We start from the raw sequence: 21,580 nt of genomic DNA on the forward strand, positions 1-21,580 counted from the left end.
ATATATTTTTTGATAATGTGCAAAAAATAATAAATTAGAAATAACGATAATTCTTCTGATCGTTTCTTGAGTAGTTAAACAGGTGGTTTCTGCGTTTTAAACCTTTATTATGCATAGTGCATACTACATTTACAAAATGGCAATCGGTCGGCAAATATGTTGAGATGTTTACCCCGACTCGGGAGTCGCTAACATTTGCTCCGACACAAGCTCGATAAGCTTGGCGCTAGAGAGTACTAAGAAGCAATTAAAGATCACAACGGAAAGCATGTTATTTATGCCTTACATTAACGACGCATCTTTTATTTAAAACCGCTCTATTCTACTGACAGTATTTATTCAATTAACCTTAAGGCTGTAAAGACTTGTCAAAATGTATAAAGTATATAATTCGGTAAGAAATGTAGAAGGTATATAAAAGAAACCAATAAAAATAAAAGAAAATTCAAAAAGAGGAGGAAGATAGAATGCCAGATATCACGAAATCAAAATCCCAGTCCCAAAAAATGATAGGGTAATGAGAAGCCTTAAAAATGATAGGGGAACGAGGGATTCCCAAAAATGATAATGGAACGAGAAGCCCCAAAAATGATAGGGGAACGAAGGGTCCTCAAAAATGATAATGGAATGAGAAGCCCCAAAAATGATAGGGAAACGAGAGGTCCCAAAATTGATAATGGAACGAGAAACCCCAAAAATGGCAGGGGAACGAGAGGTCTCCAAAAATGATAATGGAACGAGAAGCCCCAAAAATGATAGGGGAACGAGAGGTCCCCAAAAATGGGGGCTTTTAAAAATAAGGAAAAAGTACAAGTCAAAAATTCTGCTTGCTATTTGGCTTGCCAATCCACTGGGCTATGTCGTTCGTGCAACGCTTCTTTTTTTGTGGTGCCCACTGTTGAAAAATACTTTTACATAAGCGAATATACATAGTAGGTGCTATAGTTAATAAAATGATTGAGGTAATGAGGTTACATCTGATAATTCTATATTCGCATTTAAAAGTCTGTTCACACTGCACTATAAAGGACACACTAGCTATAAACAGGTGAACGCTCTTGTCGTACCCTTTATGTAACAAAAAATAAATGAATAGCGACGCTTGCATCCTATCCAGCCTAAAGCGAGTATTGAATTGAATGAATTAATGTATTTTTTGTTAAGGGATCGGTAAACTTTTTTTATTGGTTTGCTAAAACAAAACCATTTCAATACAATTTATACTCGTGACAAATTATTGACGTTAACAAGGATTAAGAACATTTCGTAGGACGATGCCAATATTTTTTCTGGTGTCATAAAATTTTGATTTAATTTGACCAGTGTTTGTTTTTTCACAAATGCTTGTACAATGCAACAAATAGTTGATAACAAACCATATGCAAGGCCAAGTATTTAAAAGTGCTAAAAATAGATGTCTTAAGTCTCCCATATGGCTGTTGAAATAACTTTAATTCTGAAACAAATATTTGTTTTGATAATACATAGGATATAAACAAAACTCAAAACGAATAAAATTATTGATTATTTTCTTCACATTAATGCACACCATATTTATATTTATTAACTAACTTATTTTTTAATTCTTCTATGTCCATATAATTGAAACAATTATTGTTTTCGATCCGTATAAATCTAGTTCAATCTGAGAATAAAAGGATACTTAATTAATTTTAATTATTTCATTTTAAATTAATTCATATAATCAATTTTATTTTATTTTTAACAATTTCTAGAACTAATAATATTTTACAATACCATAATTTATTTTTATTTTGGTATTATAATTATTTTTGGTACAGAGTGATACTTTATAAGTGTAAAATTTTAAAGGAGAGAAGGAATGGCTCATTTGTCAGCAAAAAGCTTAAAAGTTTTAGTACCTATTTCTAATCACCTGTATAAAGTGATCACTGTGAAATTTGTTACATTAATTTATTTTGCTATTGGAATGGGACAGTATTTTTGATGGTACAAAGTCTGCATGGATAGATAGTAAACAATAAATATAGGTTAGATAAAAGTTATTTATTATACATGAAACCATTTATTTTTGGATATGGTACACATACATTGTTCGAAAGCAAATAAGCTGTAAATTAACTTCTCAAAAGCTTTCGTACCTTTAATTAATCATACTGACTGTTTCATGATCCAATGGTTCGATATTAAAAAAAAGTATAGTTACTAGGTTCATTTAAGCGCTTAAAATTAATGAGAATTACCTGAATAGTAACTGACGCTTAACAATATAAATGCACAGAAGCGCTGAATTGTAAATAGCATTATCTGTCACACGTTTAAATAGGCATAAGACGCTACACTGGTTTAATAATTAAAGGCGCTTCACGATTAACGCTTACATCTGTGTGCACGCTCCTCTGTCATTTGCACGACTCAACGAAAAAAAATGTATTCCAACGCAATCATGCACATATGACGTGACAGCTACTCAGGATTCCATCAACGTTTCCATTCGTAACCCTACACGCGTGCGTGTGTGAGCATAAATTCAATGAAATCATTTTTAAATGCATTTCGAGCTGCAAATGCCGAGTGTCGAGTTCGTTGGATAAACATTGGGTGAGATTTTTAGTGCACAAACAATACGAGTGCATTATGCGCTGCTCAAAATCCTTTTTGATTTGTTTACTATGGAGGAGAGGAAGTGAGTGCAAACACATTTCATTATAATATTATTTTCGACATTTTTATTTTACAATTTTTCTTTTACCTTTATCATTGAGTAAATATATATTTAGATTAATAGAATAAATTTTGTTAGTCTGAGAAAACATACATTTTATGAACTAACAAATATAAGATTTTGCTTATTGAAATATTCATGCGGATTTTATGTAAATAACATTTTTATAAATTCTAAATAATTGTCAATGATTTAAGCTATTTTTAAATGTAGTACTGTACACTTAAATTTCTTATCTGGCTGACATTTGTTTCAATTCCTCTAAAGATAAGTTACTCATATTTGAAAATTGCACAGGAATAACGGACACACATTTTAAAGACAATCTCGGTTTATAATAAGCTAGACCTGTATATAAGCATTTATGAAATGTTCACTAATTCTGATTCAGACATCTGTTCTTCTTTTTATAATAAATTTTATACGAAAATTATTGCAATAAATATTATTCAAATACCTATTTATTAGTTCAACTAAAAAAAACACTTCGTATGCATGCATCATTCACGGACCAACATCCCGTGATCTTAGCTGCCGACGTGGAGAGTGTTAGATTACAATTCACTGAGAAATGCAATATCGGATCTTATGGCGCGCAAAACAACGATTCATTCCTTTATAACAGCTCATACCATATAAATTGCTTATAACAGAGAAAGCAGTTTTAAAAAACCCACACGGCTCAAATTTTTATTAAAATTTAAAGCTTTTATTTTTAAAGTAAACAAAAGTTTTAACTTTAAAAATAACGTCTGGATACAGGTACCTTGTTCTCGTGATATTATAATAAGTGGAAACTGTTACGAAAAAAATATTATTTAATCGTTTTTAAAGATTGTCATTTTCTTCTGAAGTAATAAAAAAAATCATCGGATCATAACTCGCTTAGATTGAAATCTATCTAATGACAAACACATCTTACATAGAAACATTTTACAATATTTTCATGTAATTTTATCATTACTCCATTGTTACAATTTTAATAAAACCTAACACAGCTAAGAAAACCTGCTTAACTCTAGACCAGTTGACTGATGGCCAATAACAAGCTTTTGCTTAGTGTCATTATAACTAAAGATTGCTCATCTATAGTTATCATAGGTACCTCAGTAGTAATAAAGTAATTATAATTTAGATTAAAAGTTATTAGCGGTCACAGAGACTGTATGTATTTTTTAAGACAATTTGATTTAAAGAAAAAACTTTAGAAACGTATGATTGTTGTCAACATCATTTCCAAGGTGTGCCGTCTTCTATGTACTCATTTGAAGTAGGGTTAGCCTTAGCAGACAAATATTCCTTCACTATTTTTTTTAAATCTTACAATAAAAGCCTTCCGGAAGTTTTTTGGGGTCTTATTATAAAAGAGTATACATTTCCCATAGAAAGAAAAGTGAAGTCGAGTGAGTGAGAGCTTGTGCATGTCATAGCTTCCATTAAAATCAGTAGTATGTTTGTGAAAGGAATATTACTTATAAATAATAACAATTTTAAAAATCTGTCGCTGTTTCAAACATCGTTCATTCCCGAGAGTTTAATATAACCCAACAATAAGCTCTCACGCGTAAAATATAAAATAAATTTAAATGTGTTACAGTGGTGCGTGGACCGTATTTGCGAGTTAATGCCGGGCCATGGCACGGAAAACAAAGTGCACAATAAGGAGAGGGGTCCTAGTACCCCGGAGTGGGGAGAATGGGAGGCATGGAGCGACTGCAGCGCGGATTGTGGCTATGGAATACGTACGCGAACACGTCACTGTCGATACAAAGAGTAAGTAATGTAAATTGTGACAGAAATATTTGATAAAAAGTTTAATAAATGATGAACGAATGCGAGTAAAGTAAAATAAAGTGACTTTTCTGGAACGTTAGATTTTATTTATTCTACTGCGACAGGTTGGCAATAAAATTTTATTCTAAGAAGTCTGCAGGGTCTACTTACCAAAATAACTTATTAAACTCGATAATAAGTCATTATGAATTTATTATGTTGGGTTTTCCAATCAAATTATACACACTTTGCCGTCACCAAGGTATAAATAAGCCACAAATTCATCCGGACGGGTTAACCTGCGGTAGCGAGCAATTGCCTTCCAATTACTTTTGCAGTCTTGCACATTTACTGTACTCTTCGGTACATATATCCGTTTCTATATATGAGAATCGACTATTATCAAAAAAATAGTTTGTGTGATGGTATTAGCCACCATTATTTTACCTTTAATATACACGAATACTTGTATCATCTAAAATTACATCAAAATTATTACATCAGGAATTAAAATGAAGGAGGAATGCGAATTATAAGGTAAAAAAAGAACTAAAGTTAGAAGTAAATTATAAAATCCTTTGAAATTCGTTTACTACAAAAATAGAGATATCAATAAATGCAGATTGATGGGTTATATATAAAAGTTTTAAAACGGGGAGCGTCTAGCCTATTTTGCAAATTAAGTATAGTACAGCCTATTCAAAAATCAATGATTTCAAAAGTAACGTGATTATTTAGGTAATGATAATGTAGTAAAAAAATAGCGTTTCTCTAATTCTGATTATAATAAAATTAATTATTGTTAGCTGGCTGTCACTCTCAGTTCTCCAGAAATTATTAGCTTGCCGCATTCTTTTTTAAAAAATAATTAATGTAACATATTTGCAATTGATATGTGATACTTTTTTGCTCACAATTGTGCAATAAATTCACCCTAAACCACACCACCCATCACCCTACTTAAAGCTTTTACACCCATAATCGACCATACTATATAATTTTAGATATATACGTTTCTAAAGTGCAGTGTATTTCAGATCGAATTCAGAAAGCGCTTGCGAAGGTGCCGGCTCCCAAGTGTCGGTCTGTTGGACGGGATCGGCTTGTGCGGCCACGCGGGACATCCGTGCGAACATGTGCGTGCGTCAGGCCGACCATCTCATTCCCTACGTGCAACAAGATGGTAATGCAACGCTTCACTGCACTCAATTTTTTGTCCCAACTGTCCCAACGATGATTGACGGCCGCCCGTTACGAAAGTCATATCATATTAAACGAGTGAAATTGGACGAACGGGAAATGAAAATTTAATGACTGTCCTACATGCTTTGTGAATTTAAGGGTTAAATTTAAAGGTCACTTGTGATTAATGAGAAAATTTTAAAGTTCTGGAGCATTCTTATGCAAACAATACGCTGTAATGATTAATCGCGTTTGATAAGTAATAAGGATAATTAACTTTTAATAAGTTTTTCTAAGCTGTTAGGACAGGAAGGTTCTTGATTGGCGACCAAGAGCCGGTAGAAGCGACCTAGGTAGACCCCCTTCGAGGTGAACCGACGGCAGAGTTGGAGGTCACGGGAAGCCACTGGATAAAGGCAGCGCTAGACCAGTCATCAAGGGGATATTTGGGGAGGGTTATGTCTTGCAAAGTGCGTCTTTTGGTTGAAAAGATAATGATGAAAGTTATTTATAAACTGCTAGGGGGTTGGCCGGAAATAGTGTAAACGTAAATAATTAGACGATTTATAAGTACTTACACAATTTTTAATGCCATTTTTTACTTTTAATTTTTTATCTATTTTTTTCCTTCAAAAGAGACGAACAGTTGTGAGACGTGGTGCATAGGCTACACTGGTGGCGAGCCATCCAAATTTGGAATTCTTCCTGACGGCTCTCCTTGCAGCTACGAAAGACCTTTCGATGTTTGCTCACAGGTACACTACATCGCTTTTAGGCCTTTGAAATGGTCATCGCAATTTTACCTTTTTCAGTTATATTATCTACAAAACTCCTCTTATTAATTAATTATATGATAAGTATAGTATTTATCAAGTATATGTATTAACTTTTCTGATACTTCACTCTAAATCTTACATGTCCATTCCTATTATTATCTGACCATTCTACACAGGTAATAGGTAATCATCAATAACGTTTTTATATTGTTATGACTTTAATATTATTTCCAGTAGAATTACCAAACTCAAAAGCAAGTATTAACCCTTAATTAGGCGCATTAAGAAAATCACTCAATTAGGCGCATGGGGTCTTAAATGACCCCAAAAAAACATTGAGAAAAGAGTATCAAAAAAGAATAAAACTTAATGGATTTCTATAGTAATTAATAAAGTTCTTTAATATACTTAACTTTAAGAAACAAATACTTACTATGGCATTAAAAATATTAAAAAAAAAAACAAAACAGTAAACCTCTCTTTAAACTAATATTTTTGGCATAGCCGAGATCAACTTAAGAAATAAAGTTTATTCAGCCTCATCAGCGGAATCTTCTGTTCTGCATCCGACGCAGTAAATCCTTGAGTGTTGCTGGCAAATATATTTACGACACTTGAAACATTTTGTTGGCACTTTTTTGTCGTCCTTTCTAGGACATGATGAACAGCGCCCGCGCTTAGCTGTCGATTGATAAACTGCCTTGTTCACATTATAAACTTCATGGAGCCGTTTTTTTTTGTTGTCGCGGGTACAGCACGTAGTTGTATGCGACGTTTTTGGTGATCTTTCACAAGTGCCGCAGCTATTTTCTTCAAGAAAACCCGTCTTGTATATGTCAAAGTCTTCCCAGTATTCGCTTTGTGTATGACAAATGGGTTGATGCCAGATATGTTTATACTGCAGGTAAATGTAAAATAATATTTTGTGCTCGGGTCCTTACTGCGTTCGATGGTGGTACTTTACACCATTTCACTTTCGGGCCATTTCTCTGAGTATGTCGAGATAAAAAGTAATTACCTTCGGTTGATACAGGGATGTCTTGGATATGTTCAGACTCCTCAATTTCGCTTTCTGAATTATGAGCACTATCAATGACAGCATCGTTTAAAGTTTCGTCTTGCGAATCTGAACCAGCAACATCTTACTCTTCATCAAGCACTTCATCCAGTCATTGCAATACTTGTTTGTCGTTAGGCATTTCAATTCAAAAAAAAGAAAAAGCATAGAAAAAAACTCAAAAATACATAAAGAAATCATACCGTATCAAAATAGACACATACAAAGATAAATAGTAAACAATATACTAATATAAACACAAAAAAAATCACAAAAGTTAAAACTTACCTTTGCCAAAAAATGGAACGTAACTGGGCGCATGGGGTCAGCTCTCTAAAGGACAGCGATGTGTGCGCAAGAGTTAATGTTCTGGATGCGACTAATTTGTGTACCCTAGGGGGAGTTAGGAAGCTAGAAAGAGCGTTAGCACGCTCTGAAGACTATAAGCCATTATTTTTTGAATTTCAAGCGGCCCTGACCCCATGCGCCTAATTAAGGGTTAAAAGAGACTTCATACGATACAATCCAGATTTCTTCAATTGTGTATTTATAAGCAGGCTTTTCAATGTAAGCGTGTACGGATTTAAACATATGGCACATTATTTAAGAATATATGGGATGATTAGTTATAGGTAACAAAGCTTTAGCATTAGGGTTTTTGTTTTATTATTTTAATTGGCAGCAAACGAGGTATGCATTTACATTTTCAAACTTGCACACCTATAACTAATGTATATTCTTATTTAATGCGCCATATGTTTAATGTATAAACATAATGTAAAATGTAAAGTTTGAACATATTAAACACGCAAGCAGTGAATTTGATGTTGATTAATTTATAATTACTTTTTTAATAACATAAAGAAATTTTTTTGCATATGCTTAATAAATAAAACAACTAAATATGTTTTAAATGACATTTTAACAACCGCAATTTACCCATATCACTTTCTGACAGGCCGTAATTTCACGCTACTTATGATCGAAATGCTTCCAGACTTCTGGAATCTCCAGTTAATAAATGTAACGTTTAAAATATTCTTCCTAATAAAACTAAGAAAGTTAAAGTGATAGTGAATACTTTTTTGTTAAAAAGTTTTTTTTTTTAAGGGAACATGTGTTAAAGGACAATGTAACGCGACGGATTTGGGTTGCAACTGGTGCCCAGATGGAAATTGTAATAATAACACTGATACACGACTGCGACAGCTTCGAAAAGGTTAATTAAATTTATTTACATCAAACATATTTAGTTGGACATATAAAATGACATCTTTAAAAAAATCTAAACTAATTACCATATAGATCTTTTTATTTAAAAAAAAAGTTTTTGACAGTTACATGTATTTTATTTTTAATTGTTTTAATGTAATACGAGTTTTATTTTGTAGATTTAACAAAACTACTACAGTGCTTTGATGCTCTGGCTATAGTTCCTATATAGATAAGAGAGACTTAAGTCAATGCTAAATAAAATATATATATTTTTTTGTTTAATTTAGGTTGGACACGCTTAGCGATGATTCCTCATGAGGCCCGTCGCCTATCTGTTCACATAACAACACCAGTGCCGCTTAACATCGCCATTAAAGAACGTAAAATGAATAGACCAATGCTAGAACTAACGAAGTACCACTCTAAGCGTTTCGAATTGGATAATAAACAGGACAAATACCTAAAGTACGACCCGAACGTTCCGCAAAATCTGCAGATAATAGAAGTCGATAGCAATATAATTAACATCAAAGAGGGTGGCGGGGAGCGGTATGGTAGGGAGGGGCAGGTGGTAGCCGCAGGGAGTCAGGTGCGGTGGAAGCAGACTGATACCGACGTGTTCATAACATCGGATTCCCGTCTTCAGACCGATTTAATTATTATGGTGAGTGGAATTGGCATTTGGAACACGACGACTATAAATAAGCCCAAGGAAATCTGTTTGGTTTGTAAGCCGTTTATGTGCAGTAATAGCATTTTATTTAGCAATTCGGATTTTTGATAACAATTTCGCAGGAACTTTTAGTAAAACAATAAAGCCTTGCTCACTATGTAAATGTAATCATGGACTTAATAACTTTTCTTATTAAAGCTTTCAATCTATACGATAGTACATCTAATGTATTATTTACCCCGATTAGACTAAATTGCACTTTTGCAATTTAGTCTAATTTATTACTTAATTTGTTTTATATTTTGATATTTTAAACAGAGGACACAAAAGTTACAGCATCTATTGTCACTATGAATTAGACTCTTTGTAGTAAATAATAGAATATATAAGATAAACTTATCCATAATACTTTCCTGTCCATTATACACTGCATAATCATCATCATACCAGCCGATAATCACTGCAAGGCGTTGGCCTCCCCAAAGATCATCACATTGACCGGTTTTGCGCTGGTTGTATCCAGGTCTTCCCGCGACCTTTACTTCCATCTAGTGGAAAATCTTTTTACTTATTATGAAACAACATATCAGCCGTTGACTACAAAAGAATAAATATATGTTTTTCGTTTAAACTCTAGTAAGCATTAATCGACCATGAATATTAAGAAATAATATTTGAATAACGTAGTAAGAATTTTGGGTATCTTACGTAAAACAAAAACTTCATGAAAAATTATCGTCTTACTCCAACAAAGGGATCACTAACTCGAAATGCTTAACGGAGCGAATGAGCGTTTGATGGAACGAGGGTTAGGAAGCGCGCCGAGGTTTATTATTCAATGATGCTTCAACTTATATAGCAAAGTTTCTTCGTTACCTACTATGCCTCTAAAATAATGGATTGTGCATAGATTTTTTATTTACTGTATCTGCTCAGGTAAAAAGTATGGGTAATATCTAATTTGAAATATTTATCTAGAATGCACAAATAAACATCCTCAGAAGTCTACTTATACATATAGATAGATATCCATACCCCGTCTGGTCAATAGACCACTCACACAATAGATAGATAGTTTAACAATAAATATTATAATATTCTAAGTAATGAAGAACTTGGATACATAATATTCTTGGCTCTTAATGCCACTCCGAACAGGGACTTGTGCTCTTTAACTCATTTCCATTCATCATCAGATTGCGCCAACTGTAAGACATATCCCTCTTCCAAAGATCGCCATGATGATCGGTTTTTGCGCTGCCCAGATCCACACGACTTCCCGCGACCTTGACTATGACGATGATCCAAATTCCAATTGTTTAACTTCATTTTAATTTATGGTTTCTGCTATCTACAACGAAATAATTGTTACTCCATTTAGTTAACAGGATAAACGCCCACTGCAACCTTTAAACTAATCTAATTTTTTTATTATCAATGTTTTGATGTCCTTTCAAATTCACAGGCTTAAAATTATTTGTAATAACGTTGACGCTGAAATTATTTTTTGTTCGTAAGGCCGTCCCCGAACGAGAAACTCGTCAGGAGATATTAACCGTTGAAGTATCTGTGAAGTATAGTACACCTGCAGCCCAAGGAAGCCCGCGTCCGATGGAATACAGGTACTATGAATATTTTTTTATTACTCAATTATTGACTTTTTGTACTAAAAAATGAAGAAGAGACATACATGAACTAGTAATAAGGCGTATATTTTTATCGTGGCATTATTGCTCCTGACACTTCAATTCGTTTTGTCACTTTTTACTCGTTGGCATTAATAACTCCACTGAATTTGAGGTAATAGAGCAAATGTTAGCCTAGACATCTAAAGCTTGTCTCTTTGGTGTACCACTTCGGGAACTTCGATTGGAACCGTTGTTTTATTATAAACATCTGATTGGAGTACATCTGATTAACCCAGTAATGGTTTTAGTTACAGCGCCTTTAAACATACACATTAATGGCGATACCTACCATACCATGGCTTTATGTATAGTGCTGTCGATTCATATGGTGATCCATCCTTCCGCTGTCAACGGTCGCGACGACACAATAAAGAGACGTATCACTTTTAAAAATATGATTGCGTAACTGTCATTTAAAATAGCCTAAATATGATATATTCTATTTAAACAACAAAGATAAAACAAAGATTAATAATAAAATGATACTCATGCATTTTTTCAATTTAGCTGTGTGTCAAAAAACAAATATTTGTTTGTTTGAACGCTTTTAGAGCATAAACTCTAAAATTATTATTGGAAATCAATATAGGACAGTTTTTGAATTTAGGAATAGCTTCATTTAGATTATAATAAACGATACTAACCCATCAAAACTTATGACTTTCTTTAAAAATGTTAATAAAATTATATATATAATTTAATTAAAATGTTCAATATATATATATATATTTGTTTATTTTATTTTGAGAATCGCCCGAGAGTATAATATTTTGACCCCGAAATGAATGCGATTTAATACAATACATTTTTATGGCCAACATTAAATATAAATTATATTTAGATATAGAATATCGCGTCAGTTTGACTAGTCATAGATGTCAAAGCTTTAAAGCGTTTTATTGACAAATCAGCTATTTATTCACCACTTTAACACTTTTACACCTATTACCACTAACTCTATTTTAATTTACGTCATAAAATTTTTATTAAACTTCCACAAATTATGCGTTTCTAAAAAGAATTTATGACGTAAAATACTTTATGTTTATAATTTATTGAGTGAGGATTGTACGCAAGTATAATAATTTTATACTGAAATTAAGTATGATCTAATATTATACAGTTTATAGCCAACAGTACTGCATTATATAGTTTTATATGAAAAGATATTCTGTTTATATTTAAATTGATTGATGTATTTTATTATCAGACTCGTAAAGCAATTTGATTTCATTTTATGAGTGTACCGTACCTTGTTATCAGTTATGGTTCTTATTACGTCAAAAAACCACCAGCAACGCGGTTTAGCCCGCATCTCGTAAAAAACATTTCTCTGTGAAATTGGCTTGCTGCCATACCAGCGCCCGCATTAAACTCGAACCATGCGGTTTATACTATTACACATAAAATGTATGATTACAAACACTTTTATTTTATTTCAGGCTTAAGCTATAAAATTTTCAATAGTTTTATTACTTTATAGTTTTATTAAATATTTATATTGATGTAAATGTAATAAAAAATATATATTTTGTTAATAATAATTTCTAAAGATACCTTAAAAAAGGCTGTTATTAGTAACACTTCCTAGCCGCGTGATTTTTATTTACCAATTTATTTATAGTGACCATTTGCTTACGTCATAAAAATAATACTAGAAGAACCGAATTTTATAGAAAATACAATCGGATTAAGCTCCCCTACAAATTTATATCTATAACTGTTCCAAACGTGCCGTGATTTTGGAAGAGCCAACAATAAACCGTCGGAACCTTTTTGTAGTTAATTATACAATATCCTTAAGAAAACACTAGAGCAATTCATTACCAAGCTTTATTATCCAACGGTCATCGGTTCCATTACTGATGTGCACCGATCATTGTCACTTCAGATGAGCAATTCTACAAGCAGTTATTCGAACTACGTCGGTGACCTTGATTCTTCTACCGATCTTCTTATTTCTGATTCGAACCTTCAGCGAAGGTACAAGCCTCCTCTCCATTGCTCTCTGGGCAACTTTTAGCCTTTTATAAGGTCTATCGAAAGCGATCACGTCTCGAATCCGTAGATACTTAAGTAACGAAGGATGTTTAAATGCTTTTTTGAATATTTGAATAAATTTATGTGCTTATCTTGGTATAGATGGTCCGACGAGCGCGGGCCGTGCTCTGTGTCGTGCGGTGGTGGAGTGCGGGTTGTGAGACAGCGATGCGCTCGAGACCAAAACTGCACACCTACACGCTATGAACATTGCAACACACACAGGTGAGTACATCTCTAACACCTTTGTGCATAATAGATGTAATTTTATTTAATAGCGTTCCAAAAATAGAAACTTGAGAGAGAAAAATTGTATTGTAATTGTTTTCTAGAAATACGAGTACCAACACACGTATACACTTAAAATAACGCTTGTTTGAACCGGTCTATTACAGAGACGGTTACACGAAAACGAACGTGCCTTTCATAAATCCTGCCACTTAGTTCTAACATATGAAATATAAATCCCTTTGCGTTCGAATCCACCATGGAGTTAAAAATTATGCTGCAATGTTTTAAAATTGTGTGTTAACAAAACTATCATTTTATTTATCAAACTATCATTTAGCGCATGACTTTAATATTTTTTAAATAAACTACAGCTTTTCTGTGTTTATCTGTAAATATTACATTCTATTACTGTCTATTATGACAAATAAAAACCATTAAATTTTTCTAAAACATGTATTCTTTAAAAAGAATAATGTTGATGTTATTATAACATAGAATAAAACGCTGTCGCAAAATAAATATACATCAAAAAGTATTTAAAAATATCGAAATCTATATATGTATATATGTAGAAATGTTAAAATAATGTCGATAAAGGAATATTGACTTATTGTTCCTTGCCTGCACCTGCACCAACTACTTTTTTTATGAATAAATAACGCTGTTTGGTAATGAGTCTATCCAGTAAGGTTTTATATTAATTAGATAAACTCTAGAGAAATAAAAGAGCTAGCCATTCATACAAACCTGTAATAAATATTTCATGAAAAAAAATGTAATCGTAAATATAGATAAAAAGAAATTAATGACGAAAATCATCCGAATGTAGTGCGACAAAGTAATGTACTACATTAGAGACTCAGACGAGATTATTGAGTTCAAAGAGCAAAATTGACAAGACTTTAATTAGCAGTAAAAAGTAAAATCAAAGAACATTATATTGGCTTTCAAAAATCAATGATAAATTCTTGTCGATATAAATGTTATAAGACAAACATTTTTCAAATGTGCTGACATTTCAAAAATACTTAACAAAGGGCCACAATAACTTACGTTAACAACGTAATAAATGAACTAATAATGGACGTTATTTGCTGAGAATTCTATTTCGTTAGCAGACTAACTAATTGCCCTGGTTATTTGACAAGTTTTACGACTTGTTGTTAATTGGGAATCGCTTATTAGTATCCCAAATTTTGACTAAATATATTTTCAATTAATTATCTTATCATACGTTACGTTATTCGATGACATTCATAGTGTGCGATGCAGTTGTGTAAGTTTTTATTGGCGCTTTCTACTGAATTATAAAAATGTATATATATGATTGGTTATAGATGTAAAAGCATTATAGAAGTATATACATTATACAATATATAATACTTTTGCTGTCAATCAATGTATTTACAAAGGAGATCCTATCCAAAAATCAATGTTTTCAAAAATATTAAATAAGGCAGTGATAATATTAATAAACATTTTCAAAATTCTCATTACTAAATAATAAAATTAAATATTATTTACTATCTGTTCGTATATCAAGTTACTGGCCTGACCCATTCAGAAAAAAAAAATTCTTTTTCAGAATGTATTGTTGTATTGTTTCTGAAGATGTTAATGCTGTTAGCCTTAAGGCTTTTACAACTTCTTCGGTACTGAGTTCACGGAGCGGAAGGGTCCGTGAACTAAATTTTTTTTCAGAATGATGACTTTATACAGAGTGATTTGAAATAGGTATATGTATTTATTCCTTTTAAGCCTTTACGCCCATAACCAAGCAACCTATATAGAACTAATGAATGTATATATTTATTTAATTAGTGTTAAAATAACACGTGAATATCTGGATAAAAGCTAATCTATTTTAAGGCACCATTTTACCACCTTCACCTTATAAAAAAGTACTCGAGATAATCACGTTCAATAGGTTTAAAATGAAAAAAGTTTTTTTTTTTCATTAATTTAATCGTTATTGTTTGTAATTCTAGTTGTGAATTCCGCTGGGCGTACGGTGAGTGGGAAGAGTGCAGCGCTACATGCGGCAAAGAGGGAGTGCAAGAGAGACAGCTGTTTTGTGTACCTGCTGACGTTAGGTAATGATTCGTCACCAAAATTGACAAAGTTTAAACATGGAATACGTTACATCTTTTTACAAGCTTATTTTTGTTTCCTTTTTATTAACCATTAAGTATTAAGTTAGTGACAATGCTTATAAGTTGTTTTATTAATTTATATACTTTACTTATATGCGGATAACTTTAATACGAAATTTTTTACTAAACGTCTTTTAAAAAAATTATAATTTAAGATTTATTTAACTAAATGGTGATATTATAAAGAACTATTATATATTGTGGTTTGTGGCAAATGAATTAAATAAATGACACATCAAAACAACAAAGTTAATAAAAGTATACACTGCAATGGTTATTTTATAAGTAATACAAAGTATACTGTGGTGCATGGCCGTTAAAATACGGTTAAGTTACGCGGGGTCAGGTCGGACTGGCAATTGCGTGTCAAAAGGTTAAAATAACGCCCTTAGCGATACCTGTTCTTTGTTGGTGATGGTAGAGTCCCGACATTAATCTACATTGGGTAGACAAAATAAAACGATACCTCCCGCAATATCAAGACGAGGTTCGGCCCCCTTGGCGCCCGAGTCGTAATGTAAAATGCGCGTAACAACCCCAGCACGCCACTCTTTAGATCCTCTCCTAGGACTCTTTGTGTCAGATCACTCTATGGAACATCCGCCCAACCGATCTAAGAGCTCGACGACCTAACTACTATGCAATTAAAGTATATACTTTATAACGGCCAAAGCCAAGTCTCCTGAAATTCATTATAGGGAAAGATCTAAAGACAACTACTTAAACCCACGGAATGTGTTAATGCCAATAATGAGCATTCACGACCAAAAAATCATAAATTTTAATTATTCGTTAACTTAATAAGCTGAGAACTAGCAGTTGACACAAACATTCTAAGGATAATTAGAACCAAATGACAATTAATACATCGTACATTTATACGATCGAATTACAGAATTATTATTATATATGGTGATTGATAATAAAGCTATAAAGGATGAATTTGTAGCTATTTAATAAACAAAAAGTTTTGAAACTTTTACATTTATTTTTAATCACTGTATATAATGATCGTTTTACAATATGTGTAAATAATAATTATTTTTCTATTGCAATGCGTCAGAACAATACCTTAATATTTGCAAGGACAGATAGTAAACATAAATTAATTTTAATAAGAAGTGATCAAAATTTAAAAAGCCTTTTCTTATTTTAATATCATTATGTAGTTTATTATCCCTGAAATCAATAATAATAATAATGTTTGGATAGGTTGTACGATTATGAGCTATGACTTGACTTCTTAAGTATACATTCAACTCTTAAATCTGCATTGTGTCCATATAAAGGGGTGTACCATTCCAATAATAAAGGTGGCAAGTGCAATGTAGTGTACACCTAATTTTATTTCACCGATCAATGTTGAGCACCGTAATATATTGGACATGTTTTTTTATCATCGGATGAATTTCTCGCTTGTTATGTATCATTTTTATTAAAATATTTAAAATCTCAGTGATGGAACATTAGTCTTAATAATTAATCTGACAACTCCTGAATAAAATAATCCGCAAAATAACACGAAATCATAACTATTTAAAATTAATATTAATGTAACAGGAAATGTATACTTAAACATACACTTCCTTCTTAGTGTTTCGTCAAAGAGAGAGCTGATCCGGCGCAGTGTGTCACCTGCTCTATGTCCTTCGACAAAGCCAGAAAAACTTCAACCGTGCAACCGACAACCTTGTCCTGTCTACTGGCAAGAGATGCCTTGGACTCCGGTACGTAATTACTGACAATTCAGTCGTGACTTGTTTTATTGTCTAATTTTCGTCAGTTCCTTTTTGATGATAGGTAAAAAATTAAATCATAGACACTTCGTAAACTGAATCAGACTAGTGTCTCTCGATTAATCATTTAAAGTTTATATTAAAATGATACAACACTTCCACATTTCTATTTTTTAAATAAGCATAAAATAATATGAATTAATATTCATATTGACATTTTCGTTAGTTAAAGCAGATATAAATTAGTTACATTTAACCATTGATCCAATTGCAGACCACAATACTAAAACTATCAAGAGTTATCAATAGTGTAGCCATCAACATAGCATTAGTTACAGCCGTAGAACATCCACTGCTAGAGATTGGATCAACCGATAGACGCCCATTGCACGGCGACCCCTATAGAAGGATGCTCTGACTGTACTGTGTAATTTTTCAGTGTTCAACAACCTGTGGTCGAGGAACCTCCCGCCGTCCTTTGGTCTGCCCAGCAGATGACGAAACGCTCTGTGGGCCGAAGCCTCGGGAGCACCGACGACGCTGCAGGGCCCGCCACTGTCCACCTTCAGCACAACCACTGACACAGTGCCCAGCCACCGACAGCACGCAGTACTGTGGACTCTTAACACGCGATCAATTAGAAAGAAACTGTGTCGTTCTCCTCTTTAGAAAGTATTGTTGTAACACCTGTCGTGCTCTTGAATCGAATTCTGTGCATGGACATTAGCGTATTTTGTAGAGAGTGCCATTTGCTAAGCTGCAATCAGTTGGTGATATTTTAAAAAAATCATCATCTAAATTAATATCATTATTAATTAATAAAAATAGAGGAAATTTACTATACTTAGTTAATTACAGATTTTAGGTAAAGTACAATTATGAAAATTATCAACAGATATTATGTATCACAACTTTATTCAACGTATCATTTTATAAAATGTGTCGGATATGTAACGTTATTTTTTTACAATATAGTTAATCAACAAAGTACTTTTGACCTAACAAATTTGAAAGGTAATTGCTTCGTTCCCGCAGCCTGTATAAACCCTTTGAATACGGTGAGCGCGTTTAGGCGTCTTGTATATCGTTTAAACACGTTAGGGTAAAAACGTCAGTATTTAAGAGCTGAATAAATCGTTTCTATTCGTACCGACCGCTTAATGCAGTAACATTTTATGAGATTTGACAATGGAAAGATGCTTGTTAATACTTATTAAATCTGTACAGTGGTAAAAATTAAAAACTTTGTATAATAATTATAAAGAATAAATTTAAAAATGTTTTTAAACAAATCAATCACGTCGTTGTCCCCTTAAAATAAAATATATTGTAGTAAGTATATTATGAACCAAAAGAAAGGATAATATTAATAAGTTTTATGTTCACAATATAATCGGAACGAGCTTGAAAATAATAAAAAAGATCAGATATTATTAAGTTTAAACTTTAACGATGTAACCAGTATTTCGTTATTTCTGTTATTTTTTATTAATATTTATGTAAGTAGATTTAAGATTTTTGATACTGTTCTCTTATAAATAATTTCGGAACGAAGTGCCATATTGTAATGTACACGACTTCCATTTTTAAATAAATGTTCTATTTACGTACATTGACTTACTTTCACTATATTTTAAAATTTTCATTTACAGTACCTAAAAGGCAATTTCTATCTTAAAGACAACGCATTCTTCCAAGATAATTGGAAAGTTAATTAAATTTGGTGCCGCCTTGAATTTTTTTTTTTCAATTTAAAAGCGTCTTTTGATAAATTATGAATTTAATTGCGAATAACATTTCTTTGCAAATTTCTATTCAAAATTATTCATATTCAATAAATAGTTTTAACAATTGTACGCTATCAAAATTTTCAATTATGTATTAAATGTTTAAAGGGGCTCGAAAAAATCGAATCTTCTCTTTGTCGTAATTAAAATATTTCACTGAATCGGTCGCTTTAAATTGGAATTACTACTAAATCATCAGGGAACGTTATAAGGCTCTAATAATGGCTTTTGATTATGAATTTCCATTATTGCATTGGTAACTAATGATAACAAAGGTTAAAAAAATGACAATAAAATTATAAATAACTAAAACAGTAGCAAAGATGCCAGCTTATCACTTTAGTTTTCATTCTGAAACAATAAATTAGCGAGTTTAGGTTTCAAAAATATTTAATTTTCATTAATACCAGCTTAGCTTTTAATTTACAACAATAAATTTTCGTATATAGATTTCAAAAACTTTTTAATTGGCATCGGGGCACCAGTTTACTTATTTTTTTTTTATAATTAGGGAATGAAAAAAATTTTAACACTAATTTTAACCGAAAGAAGTTGAGCAGTGTTAGCCCGGCGGTAGAGAACTGACACTTGTACTTGTAGGTCGAGGATTCGATTGTCGGAATACAATCTTATGTAATTCATACTTTGTGCATTGATTACATAATCTAATAGAAATACATAATACGTATAAATCATATCAATTCAAATTCAAATTCTAATTCTAAAATGGTTTTATTATATAAGATCATAACAATCATTCATAATAGTCAGCTTAAAATTAAGTTTACGTTAGTTCGGAACGCGCCGCTCACTGAGAAGAACTAAAAAAAAACTCAGTAGGGTTTGTCACATTTTAATAGTTGTATTAACAATTTCAAACCTTAAACATGGAGCAATTCATTTCCAAACATCTTTGTAGAGAACATAGTCCGAAACAGAAAAATATGCCTTTTGGCAGAGCCTGTGCTTAATAAATTTCTTAAATTTGCTAAATGACTGATTGATTGATTGATAGTAAGTCACAGGTTTGCCACTACACGGAAAAGTCTCAAGGGTATGGGCAGAGGAGTCCTCTACGTATCATAATACAACAATGCGATCGCCAACCAGCCTACAAAGCGTGGCGATGGTAATCTGTTCGTTGCTATCTGACAAAGAAGAACGTTATATCTTAACGAGAAAAAATTTGAAAGTCAATTTTTTAACAATATTCTCAACTGCAAGCTACCTTTGAACTCTTGAATGTATTAAAAACTCATGCATATAAAATAATGTGGTCTTCTCTGTGTGCACATCAAACATAATTTGTGAAATATTAAACGAGGTAACACACCAAGAGAATTCTTCAATATTAAACATAAAATATTAAACTTTAAAATAAATGAAGTTAACAAAATTATATTACGCGTTTAACACAGTTGAGCGAAAAAAGAAAAATATGCGCGAAATATCACATCATTCACTGAAAACAAAATAACGGCACTAATGCAGATAATTTTATATTTAAAAAGCTTGAGTTCAATTGTTGGGATAAAACATTAGATGATTATATTCGATTGGTGTTGGACACTGTTAGCCTTTCTGTTTTTTTCAGCTTCGTTAAACTCAAGGCTCTGCGAGCTAATAAAATAAAACCTACCTCAGTTGTGGCGTCTGACGTATTATGCTGACTAATTGGTAATATAATCGGTTATCGGAAATTCGGTTATCGGGCACATACAAGCGAGTGCGAAAAGCGATGCAGACATCTGCATGCCGAGAAACTTGAACGGGCAAGATAAGCTTACGTTGTGGTTGATACTTTTGTGTCAACGAGCTTGGGTCGGGTTCGCAGTTGCCTGTATATCAGTTAGTCATCTTTTGGGGAGGACTATGGCCAGCAGTGGGCGTCTTTGGACCGAAACGACAACGACATAAGAACTTAAAAAATTCTTTAATTTTTTTTTAATTTCAAATGAACATGTAACGAGAACTTTGTTAGCGAAAGTACAACTCATTTATCCATTAATGTACACACCTTTGCAAAAATCAGTGCTTGCAGAGATTATAGATATTCTTTGTTTTTATGAAGAACCCAGTTCATGGTGAAATAATATTAGTTTTAAAAAATTTGCATTTCCTAGAAATACTCAATAATTAACAAATTACAGTAAATTAGTACAAACAAATAAGTACAAATTCTGACGTAATATTTTAAGCACAGAATAACCGAAAAAGTGTTTTATTGATTTGTCTACATCTTTATTAACAAATATTTACAATAAAAAAGTGCATTTCGTTCTACGTACGTATGACCGAGAAATTAATTGTGCGTTACATACGCAAGTTTTTCTTACGGCCGGACTTTATACATATTCTCTACAGTGTTTTTTTACACAGAGTATAGTTAATTTCTTCGATACAATGATAAGTCACAAGCGAAACATTCATCCCGTTGCATGTGATGAACTCGTATTCACATTTAATATTCACTAATTTTTTAGGCCTTCCTAATAGACTAACAAAAACTACAATACAGTTCATTTTTATAAAATACTATAAGGTCGTATAAGATTATATACG

At 32.3% G+C, this 21,580-nt stretch overlaps 1 protein-coding gene across 1 annotated transcript in view; it reads left to right on the forward strand.

The window, feature by feature from the left end:
* LOC137931544 (A disintegrin and metalloproteinase with thrombospondin motifs 1-like) overlaps positions 1-18,684 on the forward strand; it is a 36,462-nt gene extending 17,778 nt beyond the window's left edge. The window contains exons 8-17 of the mRNA XM_068774970.1: positions 4,305-4,480; positions 5,518-5,663; positions 6,299-6,417; positions 8,606-8,714; positions 8,998-9,374; positions 10,902-11,005; positions 13,214-13,336; positions 15,331-15,435; positions 17,090-17,222; positions 17,671-18,684. Of these exons, the coding sequence (XP_068631071.1) occupies positions 4,305-4,480; positions 5,518-5,663; positions 6,299-6,417; positions 8,606-8,714; positions 8,998-9,374; positions 10,902-11,005; positions 13,214-13,336; positions 15,331-15,435; positions 17,090-17,222; positions 17,671-17,958 (1,680 nt within the window). The 3' untranslated portion in view covers positions 17,959-18,684. The remainder of the gene's footprint in view (positions 1-4,304; positions 4,481-5,517; positions 5,664-6,298; positions 6,418-8,605; positions 8,715-8,997; positions 9,375-10,901; positions 11,006-13,213; positions 13,337-15,330; positions 15,436-17,089; positions 17,223-17,670) is intronic.
* Positions 18,685-21,580: the final 2,896 nt, after the last annotated feature.

This window comes from Battus philenor, unplaced genomic scaffold (assembly GCF_028537555.1).
Source record: "Battus philenor isolate CCGP_79_NKW_IND1 unplaced genomic scaffold, ilBatPhil1.0.hap1 SCAF_8, whole genome shotgun sequence".
Classification (NCBI taxonomy): domain Eukaryota; kingdom Metazoa; phylum Arthropoda; class Insecta; order Lepidoptera; family Papilionidae; genus Battus; species Battus philenor.